General features: G+C 35.0%; 1 protein-coding gene across 2 annotated transcripts; it reads right to left on the bottom strand.

The window, feature by feature from the left end:
- Positions 1 to 314: 314 nt before the first annotated feature.
- LOC125681590 (uncharacterized) lies at positions 315 to 13,883 on the bottom strand. Of its 2 annotated transcripts, XM_048921747.2 has the most exons (3): positions 11,877 to 13,883; positions 3,114 to 3,263; positions 315 to 915 (listed from the first exon to the last, which is right to left on the bottom strand). In XM_048921747.2, exons 1-2 carry the CDS (start codon positions 13,209 to 13,211, stop codon positions 3,150 to 3,152), a joined length of 1,449 nt encoding a protein of 482 aa, XP_048777704.2. In that variant the 5' UTR covers positions 13,212 to 13,883; the 3' UTR covers positions 315 to 915; positions 3,114 to 3,149. The 2 variants fall into 2 exon arrangements, with proteins under 2 accessions (XP_048777704.2, XP_056012490.1); XM_056156515.1 differs by lacking the exons at positions 315 to 915; positions 3,114 to 3,263 and adding an exon at positions 7,595 to 9,169.
- Between the last annotated feature and the right edge of the window lie 8,842 nt (positions 13,884 to 22,725).

Raw genomic sequence — 22,725 nt, 5'->3', positions numbered from 1 at the left:
AAGAATACAATTTTGTGTAATTTGTTTCAGAGAGCAATTGTGATGCCTACTAGTGTAGTCATATGTAGACTTTCAATCTTTCAGAGTGCCATTTCCTTTAACTATAATCCTACAGGTGTCAAACCTTCATTGATAATGCATATATATGAATCTTTCTACCATTCATGATTTGTATGTAATTGACCTTTATATGTGATCAGCTAGGTAAAAGTCTTTGCAGTGTATATTACCAAACTCCAAGGATGATGCCTTCAACATACATATTTTGTTGAAGTACATCCCCCCCCAATTTACAAAAATCTCACTGATAAAAGTTCATTCTGAAGGCTTCTCACATTTAACCGACATATGTACTAATGCTCCTCTTTACAAATTTTAACCCACCAGACAACTTTGTTGACAAATATTTAAGATTTATTTATTATGTCATCTTTTTAATATCAAGATGTTAAAATCATTCTAGAAATGGAAGTAATACATGTGCATGTCAATATCAATAACAACATGAAAATTCATCTAAAAATTTATCTATTAACAAATATAATTACATGTACATAATTGTATGCATAACAATGCATGTACATGTACTTAATTTCTTAAACATGTATAGTAACAAATTCTATTTTGCTGAATATCAAACTTTTTTTTATTTTACTGTCAATTTTTAAATGTCCATATGATATAAATGAATAAATAAATATATAAGATGACATCAATGTAGCAGATGGACCATCAACATGGATTGATCAGTGGGTAGAGTACCAGACTACGGGTCATGGGTTAGATTCTCAATCCTGCCATATATTTTTGAATCATTCCTCTGCTCGTCCTTTTACACAATCATGGCAATGGAAGATAACATTTCTCGGTTTCGCAAAAGATTTTTCAGGCCATTACAGCAATGTACCCATAGACCTAGAAAAATAATAGTATTACATTGATTTAAATAAACAACTGTCATTACACTGCAATCAAATTTCATAAGGATTGAAAAATACATGCAACATAATTGTTAGTTAAATAAACTGTAAAATTGTGATAATACTGATTTTATTTACAGTATGTTCATCTACTGTACACCATATCTGGGAAGATATCATTAAGTATCACCTACAATTTCTAATTTTAATGATTTATAACCCAAGAGCCCATATTAAGAAAAAGATTTCAAATGACCCCAAGGTCAACTTTAGTATTTTTTCATTAACCATTCCCCTTGTAATGAAATTGGCTTCTTTCCAAACCAGAAAAAAATACTTTTTAACCAAGAATGGTAAGTTTCAGTTAAGGTCATTCACGTTTATAAATAAAAAATAATTTTTTGTGACATTTCATGTACAATTCACTTGCATTCTGTTTTCTTTCTACAAAATTCTCAGGTTTAATTAGTCTAGAGTTAACATATTTTGATAGTTCCTGGTTGTGGCAAGTAAAAATGTAAAATCAGCTGATATGTACTGCAGTAAGGTATATGAATGGGATTTACTGTAGCAAAGAAGGTGAGAAAAATCTTTAGCACAATTGAGTATTGAACCTGGTACCTTTGCACTGAGCTACTCAGGCTGACATATAATACATGGTAGTACATTATAACTTTAAAGGGGCATATTTGCTGTGAAAGTGATGGCAACCATTTTTATCTCTCAAAATCTCCCAATGGCAAAGGGATATGTATTACTGACTAATAAAAATATTTCTTTAGTAAAATAAAAAAACAAACAAACAACAGAAACCTAACAAGAGGCCCACAGGCCTTATCGGCCACCTGAATACTAGTGGAAAAGTATCATTACTTCCATGGACTATGAAATCTAGAAAAAAATTCCTGTTCTAAATATCTAAGCTAATTATAATCTAATGTTCAGCAACAGTATAAAACAAGATGTGTTCTTAAAACTTCACATCCCTCAAAGTGCATACACTGATGAAAGGCTTTAAATAGATGTACTCACATGAAAACATCAAAAGATATGACTAATTTGGACTCATCTTAAACTCATAACCCTGGGTTGTGAAATTCACCATTTTTCGTACATCCTTTTCTGCATTTATATTTTATACAGTATCAGCAAACTTACACATAAATACTATATACTAAGTTTGGCCCCACCCTGGGGTCAAAACCCTTACTCTGGGGGAAATCAAATTTACAATTTTGGTAAAAGATTACCTGCTCTATCCATTTAGTTTCAATTTAGTATCAATAGCATTAAAGAAGATGTAATTTAAGTGTTTTATACACATAAACACTATATAACAAGATTTGCCCCGCCCTAGGGTCAAAACCCCTACCCCGGGGATCATGAAATTTACAATTTTGGTAGAGGCCTGCCTGCTCTACATCACTATGCATTTAGTTTTTCTTATATATGTGTGTTTCTTGATAAGAAGATTTTTGAAAATTGGTCCCCCTTGTCCCAAGGATGCTTCATACCAAATTTGAAAAGAATTGGACTGGTAGTTATTAAGAAGTTAAAAATGTTCAATTGTTAACACACGACGAATGAAAACTAATTGCAATAGGTTACTGAGTATACTCAGGTGTCCTAATAAAAGTACATTTGATAACCACTTTTAGTGTAAAGAAGTATATAAAGAAGAATTATTGGCTTGCAAGATAATAATTATTTAATCACCAAAATTACATATATTCATTTGCTTGCTTTGAGATTAAAAGGTGTTTCAAATAACTGAATACATGTGTTATCACTGATCAGAAATATAATATAATATAGAGCAATTTTTATTGAGTGTTGATTTCAAATTTTGGTGACAAAATTACAGCTATTATTGTGGAAATCATGCAAGAATTTTTAATATCGAGGAGATAAAAAATAATTTCAAAGAAACATAGTGTATGTCCTTAGATTGGTTAAATTTCTATTTGCCAAAAAGGTGAAGATATGCTTAGACACACAGGTACAAAACATGCAAAATGGACAAACTTTGATCATAAAAACTCATAAATTTATGTTCTTAAATCTTTGCCTAAGGATTTAATCATCAATGCATTACAAAAATCATTACATCATGTACCATAATTTGTTTTGGATTTTTTAAAACTTTGTAAGTACAGAAATGATTAAATGTGTACAAACAGTGGATATACTTACATCATATATATGTACTGTACATCTTGCATCCCAATCCTAACCCTGAGGCATCATGGAAAATCTTTCAGGAGAGGACATGAAGAGAAATGCATCTAAATCAAGGAATGCTGCTGTCTGTTGGCAATTTATTTCTTGACCACCTTTATGACCCTTTGATAAATAACAGAGGTCAGCTAACTTTGATATCTAGTGCATGTTACATGTATATCACACCTAATATCTCCAATTAATATATAGTCAATGTTATTCTACATTAAATAAATTAACACTGACTTCACACAGTTGTACAACTGTATTTGAATGCGATTTCAATATTTTCTGAAAGTTTTGCACATGGATGTGCACAAGCAATAATTGAAATGATACTAAAAGAGACTGTAACTGTTCTCATCTGGTACCGAGTCCATTCACCCTATCTACCTGTTCGCCCAGAGTATATATTGTTAAAGCAATAATAATTTTCATATTTTATAACCATGCAATAGAGGGGCACGTACAAATCACACATTTTAGAATTAGTGCCTGAATATATAATGTATATTTTAGATTCATTTTTCACCAATATTCTTGTTTTTCTTTTTTGCGAAATGATGTGAAAGCATGTGCGTACTTGTGTACAGGTAGCTATGATACTGCTTTGATGTTGTCCCAGTCATGAAATTAAAAAAAATGGGATAAATAATTTTGAATTTCAATTGTGGTATTGTCAAAAGTTTGAAGTTACCATGTACACAAATGAGCTTGTGTCTTAATGTGTTAATAGTGGGCACATATAAAATTGTAAATAACTAACACATATGTATATGTGCTCACTATTTAGAAATTAAGATCCAGGCATTATAACAGCTACATAGGTTGAGAACAAAATGAATAAGGGATTATGATTCTGCGATGTGTGTCATGTACTGAATCCCCTTGAAGTCAATTTAACATTATTTAGGGGCCTAGTGACGAGTAGTCAGTGGTAAAACATTTAAGGTTATTACTAGAAAAACAACTTAACTTATTTGTCAGTCTTTTTGAACACCTACAGCATCGCAGATCCATGCACAAGTCAAATGCGTTAAATTTGATGAACCTTCCATTTGGATTTGTAAACAACACTGAATAACGGTACAGTTGATCGACATGCCGTTGGCAGGCATACGTATACGTTGAAATTCGTTGCTTTCTCACAAAGTTCTGTGTTCTTTTTCGTCATAATGCGGCGGTAGCGCAAGGAATTCAAGTAAATGAGCAAATTCACACTTTTTACGCTTCGAAGTGAAAATAGCCACTGCGCACGCGTAAGTGCAATCGTACATCGTAAGTTACCTTTGCGGCTACGAACGGTTTTGTGAATACCATTTTATGAGTACGTAACTCTAATCTTAAATCAGACGTAAATCCTACGTTTACGTTTACGTCTACGAACTTTAGTAAATATGGGTCCAGATCTCTGACCTTCTGTACGAAGTAAACTGTGGTAACCGTGGAAAGCCGCAGGTAGTTCAAGTTGATAGACTTCGTCTGCAAAAACCACAAGACCTGTTCGGGGAGATTGAAAAAAAGAAGACGCAGTTTGTACAGAGGAGGCGGATGATACTAAATCAGAGTGTCCAAAGAATGAAAACACATGTCATACTGTCAATGAATATGAAGGTGGTCGTCGACGCCATTCTCCCCGCTGGCATGAAGACTATGTCTTATGATACACGTTTAACATGTTTGGCTCCATTTACCATTGTGTTAAATAAAATATGGTATTTTGTTTTGTGCAATGGTAAAGACAGACTTGTTAAAAGAAAATGTGATATTTTAGCTCGGGATGACACACACAAGCAGATGCGTGCGCAATTCTTTATTTATTCTTTTAAATTGCCTTTGCCAGTCTGTGAAGTAAAATATTTATATTTTATTTTGAAGAATGATTAACACAAAGTTCACAAAAGCCAAACCTGGTCATCGATGTAGCCTATGTGGGAAAAGATTTCCAACAGAAGATGAGTGGAGCCAGCACACTATCCAGTGCACGAGAGAGCTGAGGGAAGAACTGACCTTTGAATGTCCAGAGTGCGTCTACGCAACCAAAAGAGAGGAATCTGAAGAGGCACGCAAAGTCCCATCACAGAACAGACAATTTCCCATGGCATGAAATGCACGTGCAAATTTGTTGAAGACGTTTTTGATTTCACTTGGACACAATATTGCCAGTTATACAGTTATTAATTTTTTAAACAGAAAAATATCTATTTTCCTTATCAAATTTTGAGTAGTATAAGTTGAGCGATGGAGGTCGTTATCGGAATTCAAATAACTGCACTATTTTTTTTAATTTGGGCTGTTTTCCTGCAGCTATGTTGAAGCCAAAATCAAACAGTGGTTATTGAACCTCAAAATGCCTCGAGATTTAATTGTCATATCAAAACTATATAGTGAATACGTTTCAGGGTGTGTGTTTTTGTACTGGAACACCTACATGATTACGTATTCACCGATGATGACGACAGCTAGATGTGAAGTACCTCAACAAAGAAAAATATGAAATGTGTATTATTTGTACTATATGATATAAAGGGATCTCTCTCTCTCTCTCTCTCTCTCTCTCTCTCTCTCTCTCTCTCTCTCTCTCTCTCTCTCTGCTGGTCATGGTAGTTCAGTGGTAGAGCGTTCACTTCGTAACCGGTAGGTCGTAAGTTCGAGCCCCGCTCGTGTCATGTCCGCGTCAAACCTAAGACGTAAACATAGTTAGTGATTGCTCCTTCGCCAAACGCTCAGCAATTAGAAGTGAGAATCACGGGTAGTTTGGATATGACATTAAAAAATGAGGTCCCATGTCGCGGTAGGCGTTGGCACGTTAAAGAAGCCTCACTGATACGACCCTGAGCGTTAACTTTGTGGTACTTCATCTACAACTGGTGACGTTTCAATGCAAGGTGAAGATAACGAACAGTAAAAAACTATCGACAGGAAATAAAACAAAAAATAAGATTAATATAAACCCTCTCTGCTATTTCATATTGAGCCACCGCCCTTGTTGTATGTTCACATGTTCTCTGTCATAATAAATGAGGTCTTACATGACGCATTCGATATAGAATCGTAGATATTTTTTTCACATTTTACAAGTGTAAATCTATAAACTAATAGTTCATTTCATTCAAATTGATATAAGTTGCCATGGATTGAACGATTGATTGTGGTTTTACGCCGTTTTGGCAATATTTCAGCCATTTTACGGCGGCAGCTGCCACAGAAGATTTGCTACAATATAATGCAAATCATTTTACATGAATTATCTCCCCTTGCTTGAAATGAGAAAAATTAGATTTCATCACAGAATTTGCTTGGTGACCTAGAGCTAATGTTTCCTTTATAGATTATGATAAACAATCGTTTTATACACTTATTCACCAAAGGTTTTCTTGCTATATTGACCGTTGTTTTAGTTTACATGTCAAAAACATATATTTCCAATTGAGTTCAATTAGGTAGCTCAGTCGTAGAGCGTTCGAAGGAAGGTCGTGATGTTGCCGCGTCAAACATAAGTAGTGATTTCTCCTTCTCCAATAGCTCCAGCTCGATATTTAGAAGTGAGAATCACGAGTCTTTCGAATAGGACCTTAAAAACGATAAAGAACCCTCATTGCTACGACCCTGAGCGCTAAGCATATGTCTAAATTTGTGGTAAGTCACCTAAATCCGGTGACGTCTCAATATCATATATATACTCAATTTATATAAGTGAAGGGGGCGAGGTCTGTCCCCCAGGGATCGGTCCTCGGGCCCGTTCTGTTCAACATCTGCACAGCATCCCTGGGGGCCCTTCTCAGAAAGAACAATGTCTTGTACCACATGTATGCTGACGATAAGGAACTGTATATCAGCTTTGAAGTCCAACAGGCCGCTCTTGTAGTCAGTCAGATGGAGTCTTTCTAAAGGTCAGTTCAAACCTGGATGGATTAGCATTCCCTCAAGATCAACACAGACAAGACTGAGGTGCTAGTTATATCCTCCAAACAAATGGCCTCTAAGCTGCATATACCATCACTGCGAGTAGGAGACGACTCTATCACTCCTGTTACTAAGGCCAAGGGCGTTGGTGTAATCATTGACTGTCACATGACCATGGAGGCACATACATCATTAGTGTGCAGAGGTGCCTTCATCCACCTTAAGAACCTGAGCCAGCTGAGGAGATATCTGGACAGGGAATCGCTGGAATGTGTTGTCGATGCCTTCATAACAACAAAGCTGGACTACTGCAACTCTCTTTACTACGGCTTACCATCAAAGCAGATCCAGCGGCTCCAGTCTATCCAAAACGCTGCAGCCAGAATCGTCTCAGGCACCCGCAAATATGACAGGATTACACCTGTACTACGCTCCCTCCATTGGCTGCCAGTTCAGCAAAGTCATCTTCAAGACATTGGTGTTAGTGTACAAATAGTCAATATCATGGCTCCATCCTATCTGCAGGAACTCATAACACCCTATGCTCCCTCCAGAACTCTGCGGTCCAGTGATTAGAGCCTACTACAAGTGCCATTTACCACCTCATCTGTGATTCAAACTCGAGCTTTTAGTGTGGCTGGCCCTAAACTGTGGAATGCTCTACCATAGGATATCAGAACTGCTGCTAGGCTCTGTATCTTTAAATCGAAACTAAAGACTCATCTGTTTACAATTCATTACAACTAGTCTGTGCAGATGAAATCTAAGTCAAGATTACTATGTTGTGCAATCATAACGAACTCCTTATCTTCACCTACTAGTCATTTGTTCTTATACAACTTATTTTATTGTTATTTAAATAGCGTTTAGAGCAATATGGATTTTACGTTTTACAAAAAAAAATTATTATTATTATTATTATTAATATGACAGAAAAATTGTCGACGGTACTTAAAATAAACAACCAACCAACCATTTAAACAATATTTTCAAAGTACAGATTAATTTTTCAAAAATATAAATCCAGAGTTTTTGATCCATAAAAACGATTTTGGGCTGATTATGTAATGGTTTAATCCGTATGTTACCCGATAGAGAATGCTACATTTACAGTAAAATATCAACGAAGATAACATAGGTACAGTGGAACGATAATTGATGTTTCAAATTAAGATTTGCAAGGACTTTCAGAATTTCAATGTAACAAACGTATCTTGCATATCCATCCATACCGGCCGGGTACCGAAGCAACGCTTTAGTTGGGTTGCATCCTCTATATCTTTTCCCATAGCATAGAGTTCAAATGCATAACGCCATATTTACCATTTTGATGCAATCCCTGTCACATCTCCGAAATTCGAAAGTCATCGCAAATCTGAAATTATAAGACCAGCTACCGTAACATCCGAGACTGGTCATTGACAAATGTATTTGTCATAACTTGCTCCGCAAATTACTGCGGAAGAATAAATACATCACATTAGCACCAGAAATTTCAAGAGCTCTGGAAGACAAGCCATCACAATCGAATGTCGACCGCAAGAGGCAGTCATTAATGTTGTGAATAGGACAGTAAACATTCTGCGAAAAGATAAGAGGTAAACGTTTCATTTGTGGGTTCGTTGGTTGGTTGGCTATATATTGTTTAACGGCGTATTGTTAAAACGAATAGTTTTCACTCATATAGGGAAGCCATTATTGCCGATGAATGGCTGCAAAATTTAGGCGTATGCTCGCCGCTTACAGCCTTTGAGCAAGGAGGGATCTTTATCGTGACACGCCTTCTGTAAGACGGGGTCTCAGTTTTTTGTGGTTTCATCCGAAGGACCGCCCCATTTAATCGCCTCTTACGACAAGCAAGGAGTACTGAGGACCTATTCTAACCCGGGTCCCCACGGTGAGCAGAGGACAGGGACCAAAGTGATGATGACATTTGTGTCCGCCAGAATTCTGTACTAAATTGCAGTCTTGTTGTGGGTGTTAGAAATGTTGATCTCACTACTAGTATCATTATAGACTTGGGGGCAAGGTATAACACGATGAGAATGCCTTTGTGGAATTATATGAATGACAATCGTATCAAATGGGGTTCCTTGAAAGTGGCAGGCACATTTACAGCAACCCTGAAATACAGAACAACTTGTTATCTGGATGTGGAATTCGTAATCATCGATGGTAATGGACAAGCTTTAGTTGGTCGGATTACAGCTTTACAGTTTGGTGTTTTACATATTGTGCGCCGTGTCCGTGAAACTGTCAATACAGATAACAGTGCCGTCTTCGACAAGTACCCAAAGTGTTTCAAAGGTGCAGGTAATTTCAAATCCTTTTACCAGGAAATAGAGATTTAGTCTGCTGTTGAGCCAGTATTTCAACCTATGAGACATTTGCCTTATGATTTGCGTGATAAATTCGACAAGAAGTTAAATCAGCTGCTTGATATACATATCAGTGAACGTTTTGAAGAGCCGTGTCCATGGGTGTTGAGTGAAAAAGGTGTTAAGTAACAGTAATAAGTCTCATAAATCCTATAAAGAATACAAAATTGAGACTAGGACAAACACATGTGTAGCAATTTGTGTTTAACCCAAAAAATCAGATTATATGTATTATATGACCAGTCGACAGGGAATACTTACTCCTCCTAGGCACCTGATCCCACCTCTGGTGTGCCCAGGGGTCCATGTTTGCCCAACTATCTATTTTGTATTGCTTATAGCGGTTATGAGATTGATCACTGTTCGTTATCTTCATCTTTCATGTAGACATGAAGCTGGCCAACAGTCATTGGAAGAGTTCGTCATCCTATTCGATCCATAGATAAACTTTTGCATGGAATATCCGCACTATATTTAGCAAACTTGGGCGATATTACCAGATTGAGTCAAAGTTTGATTCTTGAGAAATCACTTCTTTTACGACCCAAGTGTTTAGATACAAACGTCTTATGTTTGGCAAGAATTGTGCTCACGAAATGTATTAAAAGGTTATGCAATGCTATGAGAAGGTGCACTCTGAAGTTAAAATAAAAGATATGCTGAAGTTGCTCATTGACGGTATCTTTGTAGTCTTTGGTGATTAGGTCTTCTAATAGTCTATTGGAATTCCCAAGGGCACAAATTGTGCTCCGTTGTTAGGTGACCTGATTATATATTCTTATGAAGAAGAATTTATTCAAAAACTTCTACGTGAGAAAATAAAATTTCTAGCCGTGTCCTTCAATTCGACATTTAGATATATCGACGACGTGTTATCTATTAAAACCCAAAAAAATACCGTACGGTTTCTTCACGGATCACTGGATGTGGACGGAACTCGTCTATGGTCATTGGTATTTACCTGGCCAAGATTGATTGATTGATTGAATATTGAATAGGGACTCTCGAGAATATTTCACTCATTAGGAGACATCACAACTGCCGGTGAAGGGCTGCAAAATGTAGACCTATGCTCGGCGCTTACGGCAAATGAGCAGGGAGGGATCTTTATCGTGCCATACCTGCTGTGACACGGGACCTCAATTTTTGCGGTCTCATCCGAAGGACTGCCCCATTTAGTCGCCTCTTACGCCAGGCAACTAAAGGGCCTTTTCTAACCCGGATACCCACGGGACTTCAGTGTATAAGTTAAGTTAACTTTTATGACACGAAAGTTACCTATAACTTGACAATTGAGTACACATACAGTGACTCAACCTCTTCTGGCTATTCACAGAAAATAATCAAACTTGTCTTAGTCCAAGTACTCAAATAATAGCACGTGAAAACAGAATTTTTGCAATATTATAAATATGGTAATCTTGGTAGCTGACATCTAGATTCGTATGATGTTTTCGTAAGCTTAGTTATTCAATTCAAAAGGGACTGGTTCACGATTTTTAACAAAACGTTTTCATTTTTGGTGTTAAACATTAAAAATGTAACTCATTTAATGTTGACGGCCAACATTTTGACGTTCTGAATACAAGAATAAAATCAATAATTTAGCTTTAAATCTGTGTTGTGTAAATAAAGACTCGAATCTTTTTATGTATACAAACAAACAAGTGAAATATCAATTTTGTAATATAAAACATCTTAATTTTGCATAGTCACAAATTTTAACTTTTAGATGACTCATTTTACCCAAAGTATGCTTGAAATGTGAAAGATATTATAAACTTAGATCGATATCCATTTCCTTTCTAAATTTTGTTAACAATGACATACCGCAATCTTTGGTTACAAGACAAATAATGAACTCTCCAGAATGAGCTTCTGTGATAATTTTTATGTAAAATATTTTAAACACATAATAGACAGTAGATCTTGATCATTAAACAAAATTTTGGGGAAAATCGTGAATCAGCCGTATTATTATTATATTATCTTTGTTATTACTATCATCATTAAACAGAAGTCTGATACGACCTTGAAAATACATACCCGAGATTGCACTTTCTACCAAAATGATTGCGTTGTACTGCATTTTCCACGCGATATTTAACACCACTCGTGTAAAGTTTCATGTTAATTGTATATTGTACTAGAATTACTTCATCTAGGACAACTGATTGTTGAAGACGAAAACTGCATCACGAAGAAGAATCTTCAAACTTTACGACCAATTACAGAAATGATATATTTTGGATTTCAAGTACCAATATACAGTACCTTGTAGAATATTCAAGACTAAACATTTTCTATTTTAATTTCATATTCCTGTATCTCAAATATTTAAAAGTCAATGTCACCAAAGCTCTGTAAAAAAATATCATATTTTTCTTCCCAAGTACTAATGACCCCTATCCAGTAGATTATTTCTATAGGACAAAATCTCAAATATTCTTACTTTTCCGTGTGCAAAATTCCCAACCCAGAGTCTATTTTGACTATCAAAGCACAAACTAGTAGGATGATCAAAGCCTCTGGTGGTTTTTGTAGTTATGAATCCGCACATATCACCATTGGGAAGTAGAATATGGAGTGTGCCATCAATCACATTAGCTATTACCAAGTTTCCATCTTGATCATGGCATAAACCCATTGGCAAAAAATCATCGATAGCAGCCCTCATTCCTAAGTGCCTGTCAACACAGTTTGTATTTGTACCTTTATACCTTCTAATAACATAGCCTTCCTCTGTCAAAATGAGTACTTGGTGTTTCTTTTCATCAGCTACACCGACCGTGTCGTTTTTTGGATTCACTGAAACACGCAAAATAAAATCGAATAAGAAACCATTGTCGTTTCTGGAAATTTCTTTCATTAAGTTACCGTGTATGTTAAATATCAGCAGAGCTCCATGATTTCCCGAATCTTTGTGTAGAAACCTCATTCTTTGATCGGGCACACCAGCGGCAACTATTCTTCCGTCTTTAAAGGTAGAGAGTGATGTTGGCAAATATCCATCAGATTTTGCGAAAACATCTACTCGGGATTCATCGACCATCTCAAAAATACTTCCTTCATGAGCATTTGAGAACAGTATTCTGTCGTCTAATGTATTAGTTATTCCATTAATCCTTTCACAATATGCTCTTCTTATGAAAGGTCTTCCTTTGAGTGTGCATTCAATTATTTCAGGTCCTCCTCCCAAAACGACAAGACAATTGTCTATTGATTTCGGAAAAATGCACGAAACGTTTAGATGATCATCCTGATAACTAGAAGGCACTTTAAAAGAAGAAACAAACTCTGCAATTAATTCGGTTTGGGGTGATATATTTGAAGAATGCAAAAGATGATGCCTTGCCACAGGAGCACTATCATCCGAAGAGTCACTTTCTTCAGAGTCCTCGGAGTCAAGATGAAATCCTGTGTTTTTGCCGGACATTTTTAATGCAAGATTATGAGATGAGTTGCAGGAATGACACAGTTTTTGAGTACAGTGATGACATTGGTTGATCTCTGCCTCTTCAAAACAAATATCACAACACTGAATAACGGCTACTTCTGGTGGCCTCAAACACACGAAGTAATTGTCCATTAGTCCATCTAACCCTCTGTCGTCCAAGCACTGCCTTTGTCGGCAAAGTGGGCAGACAATTTCGTCCACTTTCACTTTTTTCGTGTAATCGACAAGACATGGCTTACAAAAGGTGTGGCGGCAGGAAAGAAGCTTTGGATGCAAGAAAGAGTCAAAGCAAATTGCACATGTGCTTGATTCCTTCTCGGAATCCATCATAACTTTGAATTCATGATGTATAAATGTACATATTGTGGATAGGGACGGAAATGTGTTCAAAACACTATCAAAGAAGGAAGTAATGGTAGAATGCTTTAGGTTTTAGTTTAACCTATTTTAAGATATTAATATACTCACTTGCTTGTATGATGTGGAAAATGACATACAGTAATACGTAATCTATTGGTCGGTCTTGATACCAGAGGTCCTTTTGCAGCACCACATCTACATTTAGATGCGAGGGCAGATCCCAACACCAGAAACCATTGTATGAAAACAACAATATCCGAGAGAAACTTGAAAATTGCATATCCCATAGGATCAAATCATTTCCTGACATTGCAGGGACGCTAGTAATGAAATGCAGATTGCATCAGGGTCATATCATGTGTTGCAATTGTGTATAGATAGCCACAACTTTACATTAACAAACAATTCAATCACATATTAGTATTTGAGGAAGACTCTCTTCTGAGTTGGTTAAAGATACGATTTCAAGACATTGCACCAGGTTAATTACACTGTGTTTGTGAATTAAATTGGGTTTGTACAAACATGGAAATGAAATCGAGAAGTCAACCTTACATTATTTTAAGATACATCTCATTCTTAAAAAACAATTGAATTACTGCAACAATTAAAACTTGCTAAAAAAAAAAAAAAAAAAAAAAAAAAAAACATCGGTAAAGTTGATATTTGAATTTAACATAAACACGAAAGTAACAAACATATATCATTGATTGATTGAATGAATATTGTTTAACGTCCCTCTCGAGAATATTTCACTCATTTGGAGACGTCACCACTGCCGGTGAAGGGCTGCAAAATTTAGGCCTATGCTTGGCTCTTATGGCCATTGAGCAGGAAGGGGTCTTTATCGTGCCACACCTGCTGTGACACGGGACCTCAATTTTTTGCGGTCTCATCCGAAGGACCGCCCCATTATTTTAGTCGCCTCTTACGACAAGCAAAGGGGTTATGAGGACCTATTCTAACCCGAATCCCCATGAGATTATACATGTATGACATGAAGAACGAGAACATATATCTTATGATAATTACCCAATGTCATCTTGTCATAGACACTCACAGCATAGTTTTGTCTTGCTTCGAGTACTCAAGTTTGTTATTAATATATTTTTACTTTGAAGTTAATAAGCCATGAGGTAGCGGACATTTTGATTGATGAAAAGTTATCTGAGATATTAATGAATCATTTTTAATTGTTAGTATATTTTAGTACAATTACTTCATCCAGAACAAACAAATATTTTTTATGAAAAACGAAAAAGCCCATGAGGGAGCAGTAACAATATTTTTCACCTGTATTTGGTGTTAACGTATCTCAACTGATTTTATATGCAAGAGCATGTTCTGTTATTTTTTTTAATCGAGGAAATCTACTGATTATTGAAAACCTGAAGATAACTAACAGTCATCAATCTCATGAGTTGGTCAAAATCGGATTCTTGGGCCCACCAGAGGTGGTATCAGATGCATATGGGCCTATGAGGAGTAAGCATCCCCTGTTCACCTGTCACATCCGCCGTGAGCCATCTATGGTTCAGTAGAAATATGGAATTTTTCTTGGAAATGGGGACTAATTGCAACAAAAGGTTTCTTTTCATTGTTAGTTAGATATATCTTTAAACACATATAAAAGATTTAGAAAAATATATTGAGGGAAAAACTGCTATTTGGGCTAAAACACCATTCCTTGATCAAAATTCCTCAAAAATTGGAAATTTCTATTAAAATCTCTGTTTCTATAGAGATGTTTTTATTTGTATCATATTTCGATGGATTAATGTATAATTAAACAGATATGACAAGTTCAGAGAAAAATATTGAAAGGATACGTGTTCTTTTGAGGCAAAAACACCATTTGTTGGTGAAAAATCATCATAAATTGGAAATTCCAATAAAAATATCTTCCAGTGGAAACTCTTTGATATCTAACATACTTTGGATACATTGATGTATCCTTACCAGAACAGATATAACACGTTTAGAAAAATATATTGAAGGGAAATTTGTTATTTTGAGGCTAAAACATCATTTTCTTGATGAAAAATAGTCAAAAATGGGAAATTCTAATTTGAAGCTTGATTTGTATCATATTTGGATAAACTAACGTATATGTATCTTTTCACAGATGTGACAAGTTTAGAAAACATTTTGAAGGGAAAGCTGTTATTTTAAGGTTAAAACATCATTTACTGATAAAACATCGTCGAAAATTGAAAATTTCAATGATAATGTACGCTTCAATTGAAATTGTTTGTTTTGTTTCATATTTTGGATAATTCATGATACAATGTATCTTGTAACAAAGAAAAAAGATTTGTGAAAATAGGAATAGGAAAGCTATAAGTTTAAGATTAAAATGTCACTTTTGAGTGAAAACCGACAAAAACTGAAACTCCACCTACGCAAGGATGACTGCATTGAGGATAGGCTGTAGCAAGTTTGGTTAATGTTGGCCGAATGGTTCTGGAAAAGAACCAGAAAATTTGAAAAGTCGGCGATGACACTGGTTAACAATACCACAACGACAGACAAGTTTTGATCAGGAAACCCTCACAATAGTATATGGCTTATGGCGAACTGTAAAGTATAATTCTACATAACTGTCTCTGAGTTAAAGTATATTTCACCAGACGTCTAGGTGTAGTCCAAAATAGCAGTCCCAGTTACTTTTAAAAGGTTACACGGATACAGAAATTAACATACCTGTATATGTACATGAAAAGCAACGTGTGTGTTTTACGGCAAATCGTCGTACCTATATTATGTTCGATTGATCATGATATGTGTATTAAAGCTGACATGAATTAACAAATACGTACACCTTTCTCATCTTATCCGCCATATTTCTCTCAGGTAGCCTAATTTACTCTATCCGTATATACCCCAAATGTGATTGTCACACCTGAGTGATTTTTCTAGGTGGACTCGACCAGTGCATATCTCCGATAGTAATATATAGGGAATGAGAAACAAATAAAATAACATTTTAAAACATCATGCTTTGCTCAAAATTACAAAATATTTATTCTATACCAATGCAACATTCTGGAAATTTAGATAAGTTAGACAAAAATGCAACAAAAAAAGCTTTTCTTGCATACTTGCAAGTGCATCCAAGTATTTGCAGTTTCTTATGCAATAAATGCGGAGAAATAATATGCCAATTACATAGTTTACTGAAAGAATGGAATAAGCAAAGAGCATAAAATATATTATTTATATAAATTCTTCCAAAATAAAGGTGCATGCCATATGCATAATATGTAATGCGCACGGTATATTCGCCCAAAAAACCCGTATCAAATACGAGCGTCTATTCAACAGGTATCGAAGATGTGCACTTACCGAAAATATTAGATTCTCTTTATTCTGATAAATCCACTAAACAAAATGATAAACTCCATGCATTTGCATCTCGTTAGAACTTTACAACAGGTTGTCATTCCATTATACAGACTGCGACACACTTCACCCGTGCCAAACAAGGTGTCTTCAATCAGGGGAGATGTCAGAGTCGAAATTGTTTCCTGCATTGAATGCTTGTCTGGTCGAGATTTTGCAGTTTATAGAAATCAGGAATCTAATATCTGGTTGGATATATTGCGTGCACAATTCGAAATATCTCGATGATCATATACAAACTTGGATATACAAATAAGGGAATAATGATCGAAAATATATATCTGTGTGAAAATGCGTGTATTACATTTGCAATCCATAATAAACAGTTGATTACACAAACACACATATCAAAGGAAATGTATAAACGAAAATATAGTTTTGTTGTCTCTTTTGGAACCACATAATTATTTACGGTCTCTGTATGTCCATATGCATTGATTGAACAGAGAGAGAGAGAGAGCGACCGTCCTACTTCGATGTATAGTATATCATTTCACAGAAGGAACGAAAATTGATCACTTATATAAATGTAAGCTTACAAGCATTAAATATTTCCAGCTATTTAAAAATTTGTGATTGACAATATATTGGAAACTTACAGGAGTTGATGCTTATAATTGAATTCATTACAAATTTTAAAAAAAATATTAGTTTGAACTGTGCATGTAGAAAATACTGACTTTGTATGTTAGAATAACGAGAAAAAAAAGTAAATTGTCAAAAAAGTGGGGAAAGCAGACCAGCCTTCCTGCCCACCCCAACCCCCTGTATACGTGCCTGAAACAACATATCAATTCGTGTTGAAAGAAAGATGCATATCTACATTTCATTAAATTCCAAAGGAGCTCGAATTTATGTGTTCCCCTATTAATTATTTTGTATGCAAGATTCGTTCCCGAATTTAGAATCATGCTTTCAGTCAGAGCAGAAATGAATTCATTTTGAAGTACATTTAGTTTGAATGCAAATGTTGGGTTCTTTCTTTTAATTTCATCAGACTCATTAGAACCCCCTCACCCAAACTATGCAGCTTTGTTTTTATTGATATCTAAATCGGTATAAATGAATCCGGATATGAATTATATAATGGTTTTTCGTGACCATATGGATATTGATACTGATAATGAAAAAAGAAAATGTTTATACTCTTGCCTTTTGCATATCCTACTAATGCATTACAGTATATTGACATTGTATCATATCAAATAAAACGTCAACACGAATTTTACTGATTTATTAAAACTAACATCTTGTCGAATACATTTGAATTTGAAATTTCGACGTTCAGCGGTATGGCCATTGGGCCAGATCTACGAAATGAAAATATTTATGAATAAATTACACTCAAGCCTAAAATTAATCATTATGACATGTTACAGAAACGTTAAAGCACGCATATGCTATAGTCCTCCAATACATGCATGCGATTTTTCTGAATGCATATATTTATGTATTTGTGAATGAAGTTCCTACCCTTGAAAATATCTTGGTCTTTATGCATTTTGTTTTGTGAGTTTGGTTTACCATTCCTTACACTGTGTAAATTAAGGAAAAGTTGGTAAAGGGTACAATTCTACACCATACAATTAGTATACATGCATGTGTTGCAAAGCAAAATGTACATGTAATAACCAGACATGTATCGTCATTTTTCATGGGGGGGGGGGGGTACAATAAGGGGTGGGGGTGGAAAATTGGATTCTTCAAAATTTCTTGCCATTCAAAATAATAATTAGAAAAGATGAACGAAACCAGCAATAAAATAAAACAAAACACCCAAACAAACCAAGATGTTTTATCCGACATTCAAAGTCCTAATGTGGGGGTGAAGGGTTAAAGAGTCTTTTACTTTGACTGCCTCAATAATTTCCCCCTACACTTCATTTACTTCAATCGTTGGGGGGTGGGAATGGGTGATTAGAGTCCTCTACTATGAGCGCCTCATATCTTCATTTTCTTAATTGGTGGCGGTGTGTGTCTTCTACTATTATATCAGAACTTTCAAGCTGGGGTCAAGTGGGGGGAGGGGTTGTCACCCAATATATCTTTTATTTGCATTACAAAATAACAAAAAATGGATATTGTTATTAAAGGTGGGGGACAGACACTCTTGTCCCCTCCCCTTGATTCTATGTGCTTGATAGCGACGCATAATATGATAAACTCGGCTATTACACTTTGCATTAGTACAATTTGCGTCGAGTTCAACGCAGAATGTAATAACGCAAATTGGCATAGAGATATAAGTTCTATTGAGCGCCGAATTAGCATAAAATGAAGTAATTGAAATTAACATTATTTAAAGATATATTTAATTCTTAATTATTGCGTACTTTAAATGAATCAAATAAGTCTGTATTATCAATTAATGAGAGCAATATTGAGTTACTAGTACTGTTCTCTTTTATTGAATTAACGATATCATTGACTTAATAAGAGCACGATTATTACAAGATCATCGGTTCTCTCTCTCTCTCTCTCTCTCTCTCTCTCTCTCTCTCTCAGGGTAAATATTATACTCTGATAATTCCCCTGATTGAAGATAGCTGATCGGCACGGGCTAAGTGTGTCGCAGTCTGTACAATTAACAATGGTATTTACCGTTGGAATGCAAATGGAGTTTATCGTTTTGTTTCATGGATTATGCAAATAAAGGGAGTTTTACTACTACTTAGAGTATTTTCGACAAGTGTACACGTACATCTGCGGTCCTTTACAGATATTACGAGTAGACCCAGGTAAATAGTCGTCCGCATTCGATGCGTTTTCATGGCGAGCATACATGTCATGTTTATAAGTACAGTAGTATTTATGTATTTTCCTTTTACTTGAATTAAATCCACCTATGATGTCATTCTTTTGTTCGAACACTCCATTATTTTTCAGGAATGGAGTGTTCGGAAAGTAGGTCAACCTTTATACAAGTAGATATAAATGCATGCAACAAAAGAATGAAAAACGTAAGACATGATTAAAATGCACAAAGTTTAGTTTTTATTTGGGCCCAGCAAAGGTGGATTTTAAGTGGGTCAATGTACTCGTATCACTCCATTCCTTAAAGCTGTATGGTCCGAATTGCAATATTTTTTTCCATCTCGTAAAAACGCTATTAAAATCATCGCACGTATGTAGTTATGAGACTGTACGACACACCATAAATTATTTCACCTGTTTTAACTCAAATAATTTGAGTATTAAATTGATGTTTTCAAATAACCGCGTCACTCTGCCATTTCAAGTGACAGTCACGTGACCAGTTCAAACTTTCAGATCATCGGTGGTCTTATCTGTGTAAAGCTGTGTATTTTGTTATAACAGTACCGTACCATAAGTTTAATAGAAATAAAAATGTCAAATACCTCTTAGTAAGTCGTTGTTTTTCGCTCTCTCAGCCTTAAAACTAGACATTTGCGTGTAGTAGGGTGAATTAATATCAATAATTTATTTTATTTTTAGTGTAAATAAAATATGTAAGTTGCAAAACATAAACTTTTATTGGGTTCTATAATGGTCTTCCATATTTCTCTATTTAGATATAAGGTGAAGATAACGAACAGTGATCAATCTCATAACTCCTACAAGCAATACAAAATAGATAGTTGGGCAAACACGGACCCCTGGACACACCAGAGGTGGGATCAGGTGCCTAGGAGGAGTAAGCATCCCCTGCTGACCGGCCACACCCGCCGTGAGCCCCATATCCTGTAGTAATGTAATTATGACCTTAATGGCTTTCCTTATGATTAAACCATGCATGCAGTTGTTGTTCATGGTCTATTTAGTTCATTTTGGTTGGCTAGGCTTAGTGTCAAAGGTTATATGTCATGGGTTGTGTGAGTTCTGTTGGATTTTTAGATAGTCAGTTGTATTCACTAGCAGAGTGTTGAAGGGTGGTTTTCTTTGCATATCTTTTGACATCGTTTTTTTCTGACTTGAGGTAAGAAAATGAATCTTAACATATTAATTAGTGTGAATGTGTTAATGAATGAAAGAAATGAAATTATGTACTTTATTTCATATTTAACAAAGGAGTAAAATAGAATTAATATTTTATACAGGTTCCTTGAAAATCAATTATCTTCCTATTTTTGATATTTTGGCTCTGGTACCATATATCTGGTAAGATCATTGTTTTGTATGTATTTCTGTGATGTCTAACTTGTATTTGTCATATAATTTCTTTTGTGTGTGTTCGATGTGTACTTTACCATTTAGTTTGCATAAATGTCATAAATGATAAGATTTATTATATCTAAATGCATTATGGGTAAAGAGCCTCATTTTGAGATTTAAATGTTATTTTATAATTTTTCTTAAACTTTACACAAAATAATGGATGAGTAATTTTGTGTTCATTGTATTAAAATTATTTCCCTAGTATTTGTATATTTTATGTGGTGTGTGATTGTGTATGCTTATAATTGTTTGTTATGTTTCAGAGCTGCTATTTACATGTCAGAAATACATTTATTTCTTCAATAAACTCATAACCTGTAACGGATGGTCTGTGTGGTCATTAGAACCGGTTTGCAACCCCGTAACATGAGTTAATACATCATGTTGGGATTCCCCTGACGCGTGTGGGTCTATTTATAGACGTCTATTATGGGATGTTTTATATATGTAGCCACTATATTTACTTTCTAAATAATATTCGCACTCTTTTCTTTTACATGCAGATGTTTTCAAGCATGTAATTAAGGGAAAGTTAATAACTTTATAAAGTAATTAATCTGCTTTAAAGTAATTATGTACAAAAATAATACATGAACATCGGGTCATACATCTTTAAAAGCAATGGACCTCGACCCCTTCGGGGCCTCGGTCCATTACTTTTAAGGAATGGAGCGATACTCGTGCAGTAAAGTAAAGTAAAGTAAATTTTATTTAAAGTCGGCACTATATACATTCAACATGTCAAACACAAGCTCTGTAGAGCTTTTTAACCAACTATCACATTCAAGTATATCAAGGACAAAGACACATAGCATGCATGTACACATATACACAGACATATCACAGATTAACAAAAGAATACAAAATAAAAGAAAACTTTCATGAAAGAATATACAGATACGAAAGCATAAGACTACGAGGAAGAAATAAAATACTACAAGCAAGAGTATATGTATAAAAAGCATCATTAAATTTCAAACCAATTAGCTATGTTTGCTGTTTCAAGTAAAAGCTGTATAGTATAAGAGTTTTTGAAAATAATTTAAATATAATTAAAATAAATGATGGTAGTAAATTAATCATGTAAATATTTAAAATTTCATTGCTGATGGAATTTACTAAAAAATAAATAATAAAAGTAAAAATAGAAAAGAAAGGTATATTGAGCCATGCAGACACACACATAAACGCTGCATAGATAAAAAGAACAGAAGCAACATATAAAGCCATATACAAATGGACCTAAGATCTGCATGATTTACACTTACATGTGGGGCCAGACCAAGTGGAAATAAAACTTTTAAATTGATTTAAGGTGGTAAGATGCCGAGCTTCATTTGGCAAAGAGTTCCAGATCTTAGGAGCACTGTACCTAAAGGATTGCAACCCATACCTGGTTGTCCTGACACTGGGCACAATGGCAGTGTTTGTGTATCTTAAACTGTAAGAGTGACCTTTAAATGCAATGATGTCATGAAGAAACAGAGGGCTGGATTTGTTTATTATTAACCCTTACGTAATTGTGAATGATATAGATTGTATACCCTTTGCTTATTCCATTTTATCAATAGATAATAGATGAAATATTTCTCCGCGCTTTTGTATAATTTTGACATATTTACTGCAAATGTACGCACATTCACGTAAAGAAAAGGTATTTTATATATATTTATCCAAAGCTTTTAGAATGATTTACTACTATACGATAAGCACTGCGTGGCGTTCCAAAACGTGATTTCATTTCTTCTTGATGTCCTTTAAATTAGTATCGGAGATGTACGTGTTACCTGTCGAAGCTACCCGAACAGGAAAATCGAAGACACTGATGTGAAGTGAAGCGTAGCAAAACTCGTCCCCTTATATACCATGCGAACCCTGATACATATAACAATAGAATATCCAACTA

The sequence above is a fragment of the Ostrea edulis genome, chromosome 2 (assembly GCF_947568905.1).
Source record: "Ostrea edulis chromosome 2, xbOstEdul1.1, whole genome shotgun sequence".
Lineage (NCBI taxonomy): Eukaryota > Metazoa > Mollusca > Bivalvia > Ostreida > Ostreidae > Ostrea > Ostrea edulis.
Note: the sequence above shows the minus strand (reverse complement) of the source record. Positions and strands in the feature narration are given on the sequence as shown.

Coding starts and splice junctions, on each gene's coding strand:
- LOC125681590 (XM_056156515.1), bottom strand. CDS start 13,211: ATGATGGATTCCGAGAAGGAATCAAGCACATGTGCAATTTGCTTTGAC. Junction 9,170..11,876: donor GGAATTTTGCACACGGAAAA/GTAAGAATATTT, acceptor TCTGTATTTCAG/GGTTGCTGTAAATGTGCCTG.